At 36.7% G+C, this 16,513-nt stretch overlaps 1 protein-coding gene across 1 annotated transcript; it reads right to left on the reverse strand.

Moving 5' to 3' along the window:
- Positions 1-482: 482 nt before the first annotated feature.
- On the reverse strand, positions 483-12,046 carry apip (APAF1 interacting protein). The gene is made up of 8 exons (XM_062428692.1): positions 11,945-12,046; positions 7,658-7,732; positions 5,237-5,337; positions 3,536-3,584; positions 3,321-3,438; positions 2,628-2,763; positions 1,333-1,500; positions 483-1,225 (listed from the first exon to the last, which is right to left on the reverse strand). The coding sequence occupies exons 2-8, from the start codon at positions 7,727-7,729 to the stop codon at positions 1,126-1,128; spliced, it is 744 nt and encodes a 247-aa protein (XP_062284676.1). The 5' UTR covers positions 7,730-7,732; positions 11,945-12,046; the 3' UTR covers positions 483-1,125.
- Positions 12,047-16,513: the final 4,467 nt, after the last annotated feature.

Genomic DNA, 16,513 nt, shown 5'->3' on the forward strand with positions numbered 1-16,513 from the left:
GTTTAGATTTTCTGATTTTGTGAGTTTCCCACAGTGTAATTTCTATACTATGGGCTGGTGTTCAATTTCTTTTGCAAATTAGTTCACCAGAATTCCTCATTAATCAGAAGATGGGGAATCTTGGCAGCACCAGCACAGCGTGAAAGAATATTTTTGTTTTTTCTTTAAAATGTATTTCTTGTTTTCCACATTTTAAATAAGACTGAGTTTCTGACTGAACTCTGTTTTGAGGGAATACAGTGGTGGAAGCAATGGGATGGGGGCAGCACAGGGAGTTTGTTCAAAGAGCAACTCCTCTCGCTTTCATGAAAAATGAGTATGCAGAAGACTGGGGGCATGCTGTGAGAGGATCTACAGGCTTTGTGTGATGTCTGTGCTGATGATTTGAATGGCGGTGTGGGAATAAAAGGATGTCCACAGACACAGCTAGTGTCCTTTTACATTTATTTTTAATGAAAGGTGTTTGACAAGCTGACCACAGTCATTTGTGTGTATGCAGTGTTCATCAAAAGTCAAAACAGGCATTTGTGTATTATATTTGCTGTTTGAAGGGAAATATGGCTTAAAACTTCAGCAAAGGATTTGTAGCTTCTACACACTATCAGGCAACATTCTGCACACCTTCAAAATAGAGAGAGAAAATGGTTTAAAAGTTTTAAAAATGTAAAATTATCGAACATTTCTAGTTTCAGCTTTGGATTTGTATTTCTTTTAAAAGTTAGCAAAACCTAAAAAAAAAAAAAAGAAAATATCAGCAGCTTATACACATTCTGTAAGTTTTTATTGATTGAAGCAAAGGCAGTTAATCACCATTACAGATCAATGGAGACGCACAGTATGTTCATGCCTAACATACACTAAGACCTTGATTCAGTGCAGTCAGACCCAGGGACGTTGATTTGACAGCTGCTCACTCATGAGTTGTCCCACAGTGCTCTGCAGCATAACTCTTCCGGATCACAGACATCCAATCTCCTTCAACTCTGAATCTGCCCTTACCATCAAATTTCATCAATTTTGAAGCCGGTCAGCATGAAAGGCAAATGATTACAATCTGCTCTCCTGATTGAACTCAGTTGACCTTTCTTGCAACAAATGTCTCTTTTTAAAAAGCACCAGCAAATGTCAAACTATTCCTTCCTCTTCCGTTGGGAGGGCTGAAGGGTCCAGTCCACACTGCTTCATCTGGACGGCGATATCGAACAGGTAGTCGTAGCATTCACACCTAAAAAAAAATGAAGCAATGTAGATCATTTTAATCCATTTTATTTGTTTAATATGCCCACAAAAGAAATATATTTCAAACATGATCCTAGAAGTTAAAAGACTCACATGGTCTTGGCTTTTTCCCATGACTCTCCCCAGACGTACACGCCATGGCGGCGGACAAGGACGGCACATGAATTTGGGTATTCCTCCATGGCCAAAGCCATACGTTCTTTCAAGTCCCTCTCTTCTGGAGTATTCTCAATAATAGGCACTATCAGAGTGTCATCATACCTGTGTATGCAGCATACAAAAGGACATATTACCAAGTTCCATCCATCACCCAGTACTGTCAGATACTAAAACTTGCCAAAGCTTGCCTGCTCCGAAAGCTTTACCCTGCCATAAAGTATCTCAGACTGTGAGGAAATCAATTCAATGCAATATGCTTGGCTGTTGGGCTGTTGGTTTAACAACAAAACAGGTATTATGAAAAACGTTAAAAAAAATCCAGTATCAATGGCTGTATTGTACCCAAGCAACTTTATAATAGGGAACCTAATATTTCACTGTGTGATCTGGATCTGCAGTTATTGAAAAAAGTAAGGCAAGACAGGGCACATTTATTTGTAAAGACTTCATGGGCAAGAACGAGCTGGTCAGATTGTACAATATGTTTTACTTGCAAATACCGAAGACAATGTTGAAGTAAAGTAAAGTTGAAACATGTTGATTTGAAGAACTTTGTGCATGTTTTTCTAATGAAGGCGACGGAGCAAGTGTGATGTTTTTCATAACAAAGCTGCAATGCCAAGAGATGCTGGAGATGTCTACCGTTAGATTTATTGCAACTGAATTTGTGCCAGAATCCCACCAAGACTAGTTTGCCTTTCACTTTCATTCTTTTAACTCGTCTTCATCGAGTGAGAGACCCATTAATTTTGGACAGTGATATGAGACTTAAAAAAAGTTGGGCTGCAACTAACTTTTCATTATTGATCATTATATGCTCATTATCCCACATATTTTAAAGAAATGACCATTATAATTTTCCAAAGTCAAAGGATATGTCTTTAGATGTCCTGTTGTGTCCAACCGTCAGTCCAAAACCCAAATATAATACGTTAACTACGATATATAATGAAATAAATAACTAAACGATCACATCAGATTTTTTTTGTAATCATTCCAGCTCTTCAGAAATAATACAAAATGCACAAAAAAAGAAGAAAAAGCACCAAGAAGAAACTCAACTCATGAATTTTTCATTTTTAGAACGTTTAAGGTTCAACCATTGTATATAATTTTGTATTTTTACTGCCAGTGCCAAGCTGAAACTTTACAAACCTACTCTAGACTGAGAAATGAAAATGGTTGGAAACTCTTTAGACTTGACTAATCCTTGCTGCTTGATTACATACCGATAGTTGGTGCCTGAGGTGCCCTTACGAATCCCCTTGATCATCTCCTGGTGTGTTATCCTGAACTCTTTTCCAGGATACAGCAGTGTTGCCATGACAGCAGCCTTGGAGTGGGTGTGTATAACTGCCTCTGCCCCTGTATTTTAGCAAAGGAAAAGCAGATTTTGATTTTCGAGTGTTGTCTACTAGTTTTGTCTTCTCTTCCTCAAATAATCATTGTAACGAGGCAACAGAAAAATAATGCCACCCACCACAAATGATTAAAGAAACAAGGAGGACTCTGGCTTCAAATATACTGCTGCAACTTGAGTTGTTTTAGAAATATCTACCAATATTTGGAAGCTCAATTCTGCAAATTCTTATTTTCTCATCGAGTTTGCAGATACAAACGGTACAAATGTTCTGCTGGAGTCCCATGATAGAAAAGATTAGAGAGTAGTTGATGCAAAAATCTAAATTTGAGAGTGACATATTAATTTAAAATCCTGTCCTTTAATTTCACTATCTAAATGAAACGACTGTAATTTACCTGCTTCTCTATAAACCTCAAATCTCTACAGAAAACCCCTACAGTGTTTATTGGATGAAACAGCTGTGTAAAAAAGGTAAATGTTGGAAACAAACAAACAAACAAACAAAAACAAATAAGAAAAATATTTGGAGTCTATTACTGATTTTACAATTGAGTCTCACCTCTCATCGTATAGGCATTCATAAAGAGAGGGGTACACTGGCTCTTCTTTAACTTCTTCCAGGCAGGTGGACAGCAGATGTCCATCTCCTCCATGTCACAAACAAACATGTCTTCTGGCTGAGTAACACAAACATAAGAAGGTATATTTTAAAACTTTGTGCATTGAGTTTCATGTTCATGCTGCTCGATCAGACTGAGATTAAAACCTGCTCACCTGTATTCTCTCTTTCTGGACGCCTGATGGGGCGATGTAGATCTGGTCTCTGTAAACAACATGGTATGTATCAATAAGATGTCAGTTAAGTAGTTCTTTAAAGAGAAATACCAAAATTATCACAACATAAAGGATCATAATGGACTTCCGCTGCAATAACTGGTCTCCTCTCAGGTTTCACTGTTTTAAAAGAGAATATTATGGTGTGCACTAAACTAAAGCTCAGTGGCTGCTGCACAATGTGATAGAAACACTCACTAAAGCTTTTCCAGCAATCCATAAAATAACTCAATCCGCAAGGCATTTATAAAACATAATTAGTTCAACTTCTGCAGCAGTTTTACATTGTTCCAGCAACTCATAATGCTTTTTGGACTGAAAATGTGCATTGTAAATGAAATTTCAACGACTGCCTGATGTGTCAACAAATCACATTTCCCTGGCACAATGTTAAGTCGTTGTTGGAAAAATGTACACTATACTGCCTTGACCAAAAAGCCTGAGATAAAAATAAGGAAAGACATCAGCAGAATTAAAAGCCGACCACAGTAGATCCTTCTCAAAATCTTTGAAATAAATCACATTTTTGCCTAAATGTTGAAAGTTTCCTTTCAGAAGGTAGATGATAAAGCCATCGTGTTTGTTGCTTATCTAGCAGCAAACACCAGATAAAGCAGTAGCCTATTGATTTTCAGTGCAAGGCTTGGCAAGGCTACCTTAGGCTCTGAGTCATTTCTGAGTCAAACTAAAGCAGCAGTGAGAAAAGAAAGCAAAGGCTTGCACTCACTCAGAAAATAAACATGCACTCATTACAATTGTTGTCTGACAACACTAGTGTATATTCAGATTGCTTGATTTATTCCAGATCTCATTTGATATCATCCTCTTTATTTGGCACTGGGAGGCTGAAATTAAACAGCCTTCAGGTTCATGAGCTGAAGAATTAAAGCATACATTTGCAATTAGCATACAAATGGCCCCATCATACGAATCTGAATGGTTAGTTAGGGACACCAATTTGTCTTGTTTTTGACTGGAAGTAAAAGACAGGAAAATAAATGACTAGAAAGTAGTCATCACTCCATCCAAAAAACATCCATTCTGAGGAATGCACAATTAATGTACTGCAGTGGAATTTCAGTCCTGCTTCTTTTCTATCAGACTCTAAAATATATAATTCCAAGTAATCTTAACAAGATGAAAAGAAATTCTCTTTTGAATCATTTTCAGAGTAACAATATATTTCTGATTCTGAATGAAAGACCCACACACAGAGCTGATCAAATAAATCTTGTTTCATTTCATCTGGGGTTTCATCAAGTTCCCCCTGTTGGCTTAAATAAATGTTTGCCATTCCCCATTTCAAATAGAGGTCTGCTAATGGGTGGTGCATTTTGTAGCTGACATCCAAAACAACACAGTTCAAAGATGTTTGTAATAACCTGTCAAAATCTTTTAGTGTGTATTCTGTTTCATTCTGGCAAAACAGTGGCCTCCCATCGGCTTAGAGAATTTGTCAGGATACAAATGATACTCCACAACAACATACAATTTTGGGATGATTGTCAAAAGATATGCAAAGAGAAAAGCTAAATGAATGTGTCAGTCAGTTCAGGTCAGGGAAACACGATCACCATAAACTTTTTGAGCATAAAAATGTACAATTTCAGATCCTTCACAGTTTAAAATATCCATACGCACCCTCTTTTCAAACTGATTCCTCCGCCCGTCCCCGTCACCCATCCCAGCTGGTAGAAGAGTCGACACAGTTCAGGAATAAGTACACGAGGATGTTCCTTGTCCTGCAACAGACACAGAACTGTTAACATGATATGACAAAAAGTATCACTGAACTTTAAATATACATGCTTAAGTGCATGTGGAGAGTGCTTTTAGTGTTGATGTTTTGGGTATTGCTGCACCAGTAGTTTGTCACTGCAATGGACACAGCAGACTGTTAGCAGACAGTTTGTCAGTATAAAATATGAATACATAAGAGTATTCACCTCTACTTTTGCAAAATGGTATGTTAGCGGGTAAATTTGATATTTTTCTTAGTGTCAAAAACTCCTTTAAAATTCAAAATTCAACAATGGCTTAATCCTATTAATAAGTATTGTCTGTGAATCTGACTGAGGGGTCATAAGTGTGATTACAGCAGCAACTCTTAGTCAATGAATTGATCAGAACAATTTAACAGGAAATTATTAATTGCCAACTATTTTGATAATTGATTTCAATGAGCAATTTTAGAAAGAAAATGTCCAAATTATCTTATTCCAGCTTCTCAAAAGTGAATATTTTCTGGTTTCTTTTGTCTTCTATGAAAATAAACTAAATGAAACTGAATCTGTGGTTTTGGACTATTAGTTGGGACAAAAAGAAGATGTTTGAGGATGTGAGGTTGGGCTTTGGGATACAGTGATCAACATTTTTCATCATTTTCTGACATTTCCCAAACCAAACAACCATCAATTCATCTAAATAGTAATCAGCAATGAAAATAATCATCAGTTACTTATACCTTTTCCCTATGTACCACAGATCTCCATTGTTATCTGAACAACACATGTTTACTGCATGACCATGAACAGAAGGACTACAGTCGTTTCCAAGTAAATCACAAATAAGAACACCAGCTGAAAATTGCTCCCTAACAAATGTTCGATTTATGTCTGCCAGAAACTACAAAGCCCAGCTGTTTTTATAAAAATGAAATATTTGTGTTTAGTTTTTGAAGATTTAATTCTTCAGTAGTACAGTGGGCTTGGGGTTTAGTGCCACAGAGAGGATAAGGAAGTTGGGAAGTACTGAGAGACTGTTGGTTTTGGTCTTTTCATGGGATTAGTTAACAATAAGAAAAACAATGGAATAACACAAGCCTTAAACTGCTATGGAGATTTTTTTGTCAACATCAACAATGGAGAAAGTGTACAGGAGTCCAGGATGTCTTACGCTGAAAGTGTTTATTGAAGCTTAGCCAAGAAGAATCAAAGTATTATCAATACACCCATCCGATGCATGATGCCACCACAATTCTGTCCTCCGTGGATAGTCTTAAAGCCTTCACAGACAGTACCACAAATACTCTATGCCTATAAATGATCATACTCAATGCATCTAAAGTAATGGAATTAGTCTATTGGCTCGTTGTTTTACAATTAAGGAAACAGTTGCCCATCTGTGGGGTTAGGGAGTCAGACAGTCATATCCTCTGGGTGCCACAGTAATGCTGCGCCACCATTACCAAAGTGACTCCTGCATTCCCCAAAACACCACCAAAACATCACTGTCTCAAGGAGAGAGACAGTATGTCTGAGTATGTCTCTCCGCCAAGATGATAGTGGAGCCTCTACTGTGACGTCGAGGTCCATGCTTGACCCGAAAGATAGAACAATCCCTAACAAAACTTTGAATGTTTACAATGTGTTTTTAATGTTTCCCCAATTATGTCTAGAGTAGTGCTGCACCAATACTGTGTAGGGCTGGGTATCGGTACTTGATACCTCTAAGGCATCGACCAAAATAAATCGATACCAAGAAGTATCGAAACATCTCCCATCAAACGATACCTGCAATCGATCCTTTTTGCACCCAGAGCTAGAAAAACATGACTATTCGTATGGACTTGCTCACAGCCAATCAATACAAGTGCTCTTTGATTTAATGCAATATGTGATAGGCCCTCTGCCACAGCAGCTACAACCCGTCTGTGGTGGTGAAGTCGTTGTGTATTTGAGTAGCCAAGATGCCACCTAAACGCTCTAAAGTGTGGCTACACTACACGCCTGTTACGCCGGATAAAAGCAAAGTGCACAAAAATTTTAATGTGTATCGAATGACGTACTCAGTTGGAATCTGTATCACTTTAAGGGTACTTGGAATGGTACTGGTATCATAATTTTTTTAACAATACCCAGCCTATATCTATAAAGCATACGTCAGCTCATTGTTCAGTGAACCCAAGTATATAATCACTACTGTTGTAAAATGAAGTAACACTCATAAAAACACTTTTCCTTTTCACTTCGGCATCCTTTTGTCAATTCAGATGTATTTCATTGCGTCACTTCATACAGTTCAAACACAGTTCACAGTGTTTGTCTGTAATGTTACGCTCACCTGCTTCTTCTCTGTGGAGTCTTCTTCATAGGCATCTTGCCAACCGTTGCTGGAGCCACACAAAGAAGACATTGCCTGTAAGAGAATCATTGACTGCATTTAATGACAGTTAACAATGCCAAGACAAGATATCTGGGAGGAAATGGCTGCAGTAACATTGAGTTTAGTGTTATATGAGATAGCCTTTGTGGTCGTAACTCACAGCATTCTGTATGTGTCTTACTTCCTTGTTTTGATTTATTCCCTGAAGGAATCAGATACTGCGGTGGTACCACAGGGAGGAATCCGTGAGAACTAATTCACAGTTCCAACTAAGTCCTTCCCCCTTGCTTCTCCTCCCACACATTAGTGGGAAATGTGGTCTCCTTTGATGGAATAAGCACGACTGAAAAAAATCTTAGATGCCAATATTTATTTTTGTTTCTTTTAACCTATGACAACACAATGGAAAACCTTCAAAAGATAATATTTTTGAAGGAAGTAAAAGTGAGAAAATTAAGAATGCGCACCCACTCGATTCTGATTGTTTCATTAAGTTAAGAGGATGTCGGGTTTAACAGTCAAACATGCTTCAATGAAAGTACTTTAACACACAGATACAAGATGGTGATTATTCCTATTAGTAAGTTAAGTTCTTAAATCACAGTAAACTGAATATCTTATGCTTTACTATTGTTAGTCATACAAAGTTTAAGTTGAAGAGGTTACTTTGGGTTGTGGGAAATTAAACATCAACATTGGCAGACTGATCTTTAATGATAAATTGCGATCATTATCATCATAAAAGTAATTATTAGTTGCAGCACTAAACCATTAAAAAGAACTATAAGATAAACCACATAATAATGTAATTAAATCATGTCTGTCATGACTTGTTGAGTGTGGTTTTATGTGTATTCCTGTAAATAACAGAAGCCTGTTTCCTGCTGTGAAGCCACCTGCACTGAGAATACTGAACATGTATGCACACATACTTCAATAGGTCTATGTCAATAAAAACTGAAGATGCAAATTATTATTGCATGAGGCCATTTCATGTCATAAAGTAGGTCACTGTTTCCAATGATAATTTTCCTTATTGGTTAACATAACTACACAAAAAACTATGAGGAATACACATCAGAAGATCTTAGAGCACAGGATGCAATCTTCAAATGTCAAAATATCTGATTAACAGCCCCAAACTCAAAAATATTTCATTTAATATGAAGTAAGACCAAGAAAAGCAGCAAATTCTTACATTTGAGCACCTGAAAAAATAGAAAATATCTTTTCTTTCTATTAACCATAATTAGTCGTTACAGAATTGTTTAATAGTTGCAACTCTACTTCAGTAAGATCATTGGCTCTCGATGTTGGATTGGAATGGGTTGAAAATGAACTTGAAGCCCTCAAAAATGTGTTTTCCTTCTTGTGACTTAACTTCAGTTGAGCTTCACTGTACAGAATGATGAAGAGTTTGACACTAGAAGGCTGTTGATCTGCTGAAAGTGGAAACTTTCTTTGTGCTCAGTGAAAATGTTGAACGGTTTGTGATATCGCAACCAGTGTGGAAGCCAATCCTTGTCCAGTTTTCAATTTACACACAAACACAGCACGGCCAGATTCATGATAATTATCCTATTTGCACAATTAGCCTATAATGCCTTCTGTATGATGTACAACTAATAATGCCAAAGGTCCAATAATGTATGATAATTTTAACATTTTGTGACATTTTGTATTAGTACAGAGCAACCTGCATGTGCTAAGACCCACAAGCTGCATCAGTTGCTGTCTTCTTTGCTGCTGTAGGAAATTAAAAACTCATATCTACAGTGCAGAAGAAAGATGCAACAAATTGGACAGTGGCTTAGATGTCTAGAGCAACATCCACACATCACAGTCGAAATAGCTTCTAGCACGCAGTGTTTCTCAGATATGGTAAATGGCAAATGGACTGTACTTATATGGCACTTTTTTTCGTCTTTTGAACACTCAAAGCCCTTATTACATAACATGTTACATTCATCCATTCACACACACATTCATAAAACGATGGCAGGGACTGTCACAAGGTGCCAACCTGCTTATCAGAGGGAAACTAGCATTCACACACACATTCATACACTGTTGGCACAGCCATCTGGGTCAAGTTAGGGTTAAGCATCTTGCTCAAGGACACATCAACATGTGGTGAGGAGGAGCCAGACATCGAACCACCAATCTTCCGATTATCTTCCAATTAGTGGACGACTTGCACTACCTCCTGAGCCACAGCTGCCTCCTTGGATAAAATATTTTACATTACTAACTTAGAGTATTGAGTATTGTGGGAGTATTGTAAAGTGGGATTTTATGGCACGTCCATGATCACAGCACTTGTTGAGGCCAGCAAAGGCAGCAGCAGTAGATTGTGTTTTCTGAAACTACACATTTAAGCCTGTTTATTATCTTGGTGATGACTTGTGCGCAATAATTTTCCTCAAAATACAACCATTTTAGGCCTCTGGTACAATATTTTAACATTATTCCTTCTGGTAACTTGAAAAATGGAAGCCTCCAATGAACATACACTGGAAATTAACTTTACAGCGAGTCCAGCAGATTCACACTTCCTAAATGAAATGCATATTCTTAGCATCTTGATTTTTTAATTAGCGAGTAGGAGTAGATGTCAAGTGTTAATTACACTTTTTCGTGGAAACAAAATAAATAAATCACATCAGAGACACATTATTGTTTCAAGCAGAGTATTTTTATGGAGGGAGACCTTTAAGGTTATATAAAAAACTTGCATGGTAAAGGTCACGTCTCATTAGCCATATGTTACTGAAATCCCTTTAATATAAAGGCAGATTGCTGCAAAATATGTTACTTTAAACTTTTAAAGCCCTAACATCACTTTTCTAATCGTATTCCTTTGTGGAAACATGCCATATGGAACATGTATCAGACATAAACATTCACAATGTGTGCACTGCCTCAGATTTAACTACAAAAGCTAAAATGGCAATGTGTTCCAACTTTTTAGTTTTTAGTTTTACAAGATTGACTAGTGTTAAAAAGAAATGGATCCTACTGAAAAATAACCTGTGTAGTCTATGTTGTCAGACTGCAGGAGAACATATGGCTAGATGCTTTATTTATTTTAGTTATAGCGCTCATGTCACAGCCCCAGTTTGTTCCTAAGGTATTTAATTTTAGATTTCACATCATTCACAAATCTACTAACTGACACATAATGAAAAGCCATGTTTTACTCTTTGAGCAGCGTTCAATAGCAAATTATTTGTCTGATTCCAGCTTCTTTAATGTGAATATTTCCTGGTTTCATTACCCATCTTTGACAGTAAACTGAATATCTTTGAGTTGTGGACCAAACAAGACATTTGAAAGCATCACCAGACAGTTTTCAGTATCCATTGCACTGTTTTCATAGACCAAAGTAATAATCAAGAAGATAATCAACAGTTGGAGCCCTATTCTTTGGTCAGTCATAACTTATTTACACACATCTGATCTTGTTTAATTCACCTGAAGCCTGTTTCCTGCATATTTCCAGAGAGGAACACAAACTCTATGGAATAACTCTACATGTTACAACACAACACTTTTGATTGAGCAATGTTTTTATCACTACAGTGAAATTTCACATCGTATCCAAAGACTGCCTATCAGAAAAAATCATCTGCTTGGTTGGAGCTAAAACATGCATGCTACAACTGGCATGATTTTGACAAAAGATATAAACTACATCCACCACAATATGCATGCCTCTTCAAAAATATGCAAAGATAAAGAGGCGACTGCGACCTTATTGCTTTGTTGTTACAAACAGCATACACAGGCTTACACACAGACTGCTTTGCCTCTTGAATTATCCTCCCAAAAACATCCACGTTTTAAACACATAATGCCAGCAGTGTCTTAAAACAAATGGACGCAAGTGAAGTAAAAACATGTCTTAACTAATGTGGTTTGACAGAAGGAGGAAACATGTCACTTTTAGCTCAGTGCTCTTATTACACTCAGTTTTGGACTCAGTTTGACTCCCTCAAACGAATATTACAATGTGACTTCTCTACTAAGTAGTGAGCGTCGACTAAAGCTACTACCCCTGATGCAGTTGTGTGTGGTAAACAAGTCAAAGTTGTACTCCATTAAAGATTAAAATGAGTTGATGTTACTTTAGCTATGGCTAAATGCTAACCTACAGCAGTCAGAGTAATTTAGACGCTCCTAGTTTTAACATTCACCAGTAAAATATATATATTTATGTAATCATAAAGGAGATAAACCACTTACCTTATATGTGTATGTGGTGCAATCTGGTTAAAATATACGGTGCTACAAAACAACTGGTGCTGTAAGTAAATAGTGCCTACTAACCGACGTCATCAATGTGCGACATCTAAGCGTTATGTAAACAAAACCATATGCGTTACATCCAGAAGCAAAACGGGACACAAGTCAATATTTACCCTCTGTGTTAGAAATAAATGTTTTGGGGGAAAAAAAACAAGTCTATATTTACACTCAATACATTTGCATAACTGCTTGTTTTTAAATCAAATAGAGGCAACAGAGTCTCACTGCTTTTCACATTGTGTCTTATGCAGTAATGGAAGAAGTATTCAGATCCTTTACTCATGGTGAAAGTACCAATACAGCAATCTAAACATAGTTATTCCATTGCAGATGAAAGTCCTGCATGAACAATTCTGATGTCATATAATAAATTACATTATTAAATTACTAATGCTGAATTGTGTAAGCAGCAGGTTGTTGTAGCTGCTGGAGGTGGAGCTGGTTTGCATTTGTAGTTAACTAGTTTAGTGCAGGTGTTAACAGCCTAAGGGGTCACCAGATACAACTGAGGGAGGGGTCATGAGATGATTAATGGGAGAGGAAAGAATAAAAAAGAAAGTTCTGATACATAAATCTGTTTGTCATTGGATTTTTCCCCTAATCCAGGGTTGTCAAACATACAGTCCGCGACCCAGAACCAACCCCCCAAGGGGTCCAATCCGGCCCACTGGATAAATTTGCAAATTATGAAAATTGAAGAAAAATACTTCCAATTTTTCTGCTGCTTCAGAGGTTTTTAATCCACCCTGACCACAATAAAATCCCCAGAAAAATCAAATAATACATATTGTGTTCATATTTATCATTCATATATTGAACATTGTACAAAGCGTTGTCAATCAGAAGCTTCTGTGCAAAACAATATGTAAAAAACTGAGACATAATATTGTTGAAACTGCATTCATTTTCTTAAGACATCTTAGGCTGTTCATCTGTTCAGTAAATAGATTATTTATTATAGTAAAGGTACAATAATATATTAATTGTAGTTTATTATTCAGTGGTTTTACTGGTCCAGCCCACTTGACATCAAACTGGACTGTATGTGGCCTTTGAACTAAAATTAGTTTGACACCTCTGCTCTAACCTCTGAATTTTGGTGAAATATCATAATTTGAACATACATTTAAATGAAACCATGTGAGAAGTTTAGAGGGAAAAATCACTATTTGGTGGAGCTGTTAACAACTCACAGACATCTGAAATGTGAGCCCGACTACACACTGCTTTTTGTAAGATGTCAAAAGCCAAAAAGGTTGGAAACCACTGGTTTCATCTTTCACAATGTGTTGTATTTTAAAAGCTTGTTATATAATCCATTGTGTCAAATCTTCATCTGAAAAGTAACTAAAGCCGTGAAATGAATGAAGTGGAGTAGAAAGTATTAGTTACAATGTGGTGAAAAGTACATTTACTCAACTCCTGTAGACTACTTTAAGTAATAATCATTATTATTATTATTATTATTATCATTATTATTATTATTATTTGTAAAGCACATAATACATATAACATGATGCAGTACTATTATGAGTAATCTACCCAAAGTAATGAAAATTGGCTCCTTGGAGATAAAAACAAGAAATATAATATGCTGTATGCTGATAATATAGCACTGTGGAAGAAGCATAATGAGTGCTTTCACTTTTAGTACTTTAAGCACATTAAGCTGATGATACTTACATACTTTTACTTGAGTAACATTTTGAATTCAAAAAGCAGTGGTTAGTCGGGCTCAAATGTGTGTGAGTTGTTAACAGTTACAGCAAATAGTGATTTTTCCCTCTAAACTTCTCACATGGTTTCATTTCAATAAATGTTCAAATGATCCAATATTTCACCAAATTCCAAAATGTGAGAAAAAGTCCAAAAACTTTAAACAGATTTGGGTATCAGAACTTTATTATTTTATGATTCTCTTCTCTCCCATTAAACATATTAATTTATCATCACTTCTCAGATAATGACCTAATGATCTTCATAGGAACCACTGGACTAAACTACCTACCTTATATTCTGATGGCCATATGCTAAACGTACAGGCTATAGGCTCTGAAACCCATAAATGCACATATAATTCATGACATTTTGTCAAGAAGTCAGATGAACTTCTACATCTAGTCAGAGCATGTCGTCTGTTGTCTTGGATGATCACTATCTGTAAAGGTTTGCCATTGCTCCATGCAGCCACTCCTCCATGCAGCATGACTTTGTTTCCTTTGAATAGACTTCAAGTCGTATGGTGTGTGGGAAAGGGCAACTACAAGGAAGCTTACTCTGTGGAAGTTCCCATTTTGGCAAGTTTGGCAGGTGTGAGTAGGAGTCTGTCACTCATCAGAGTAAAGTGTCATCAACTCCTATTGCCTAAGGGTTAGGGTTAGGGTTGTGGAAGAGGAGTTTAAACAGACTCACAATCTGTAATCCATCAGGACCTCCGTGAGCTATTATATGCATTTCTTAGTCATAGTAATGCTTTTCTGCAGTTCTGCTTTAATTGTACAGCATTTTTTTAAACAGCCATCTGTGGTTTTTAGCCATATTGGTGAACCTGTAGGCAATAGCAGTCAGTCACGTGGTTGGTGGGGTATACTGATATACTGGATCTCAACAACTGTCGAATTGATTTACTAAAATGTATTACTGATATTCATGGACACCAAACTATGACCCACAGTGACACTGGTGATCCCTTTGATTTCCTTTAACTTCAAATCTAGCCATCCACCAGTAGATTCAAGTTTTAACATGTCCAGTGAAATATGTCACCATCTACTCAGTGAATTGTCACAGACATTTGGTACAGACAGGCGAATATGCTAATGACTTCGGGGACCACTTTTCATCATATCCCATTAACAGGTTGACATTTTAGATGAATGGGTGGATAAATTACCATGAAATCTGGTACAGCCATAGATGTTAAAAATAAACTGAGTAAATGTGAATGCAAAAAAGCCCCTGAGCCTCACAGCTGCATTCTGCACTTGTTCAGCAGGAAAAGAAGATTCCACCTCATCCAACCAGGAAAAGAAAATTAAAACTCAATCAACCAGGAATAGAAAATTCTGACATGTGATACAATCATTTAAATGTGACAAAATGAAGGTATTGTACCTTTTCCAATTTTCCCTTGAGGCAAAAAACCCCCAAAAAATACTATTTTTAGGTGAGAGAAATTATGCACATTGTAAACATTATAGATTAGTACTAAACATTGCAGATTACATGCAAAACCAGATCATTTTTATAGATTAAAATGTGGCAGAGTATTTTTTTTCAGCATTTCTTGCACGTGTTTATTAACACAGACTATCCATTAGGCTTATGAGCCATTTTGTACATTTTAATAGGTCTATTTGAAACAAATTTGACACATATTACAGTGCTATACACCCTACTTCCTTAAACCTGTAGGGCATAATTAGCCAACAACTGAAAAGGAGTGGCACCTTTTGAACTATACCTTGACATTTTCTGTTTCATGTTTTGCCATGACAGGTTTTGTCAGTAATGCCTTTAACTGCAAGTCGGATCTGACGAGGAGACTTCAGTGTTTCCCTCCGTCATTACATGAACAGTTAGCAACATGGATACACAAACATTGGGTGTGCTTCCACCTTGTTTCCAGTTCAGTAAGTTGTAAATTACACCATAAGTCAGCTATTGTGTTTTCTAGGGCGTCAGGTGTTTAAAGTAGCATCTCCTCCCCCTCTCTCTCATTGAGAAATCCAGATTCTATTATTATGCAAATATATTTCATTTTAGAAGTTTAACTGCTTGACACTAATTGTCTATTCTCAGTATAGGTTCACTGGAAGCTTCAAGTTTCTACATCACACTTGTGTAAGTTTAATACAGGACCAGGATTGGCTCCCCAACTGGTTGCAATGTCAAAAAACAGCCTCATAGGATATAACATAAATAAATAAATCAGATTTTCATTGAGTGTAAGGAACATTTTGATTTGCAACAGATGAATGTGCAAAAAGCCCATACATTATTCTGCACAGTGAAGCTCAAACATCCAACTGTAAGAACAAGAGGAGCATATTTATGAGAGGAGAGGGACTTTAAATATCTTTGCAAGGCCTTATAAATGACACAGGTATGGTGCCTTCCAGGTGTCAGTATACCATTGTAAATAATAGAAATAGCTCAGATGTAAAAGTTAATGACTGTCAGTTTTACTTTACAAAATGTACAAAGATGTTGGTCTCAATGATGGTCACACACAGTCTAATACACTATGCATGTTGCCCTGCCTGTACTCCAGCTTTCTTTCCTATTCCTGTAATGCAATACTGGGCAAGCTGGTTTCAAATGATAAGCAGCAATAGCACGATAAACATGTGAAGTTCATTATTAAAATATTACCAGTTAATTTTGATCGGAGCATGATAGTTAGTAAGAAATTACCATGTAATGTTACTGTACATGCTAACTTGATAGCTTACTTAAAGCAGTTACTCATTATTATATGTAGTTCTCCTTGAAACCTGCTTGAAA

This window comes from Scomber scombrus, chromosome 1 (genome assembly GCF_963691925.1).
Source record: "Scomber scombrus chromosome 1, fScoSco1.1, whole genome shotgun sequence".
Taxonomy (NCBI): Eukaryota; Metazoa; Chordata; class Actinopteri; order Scombriformes; family Scombridae; genus Scomber; species Scomber scombrus.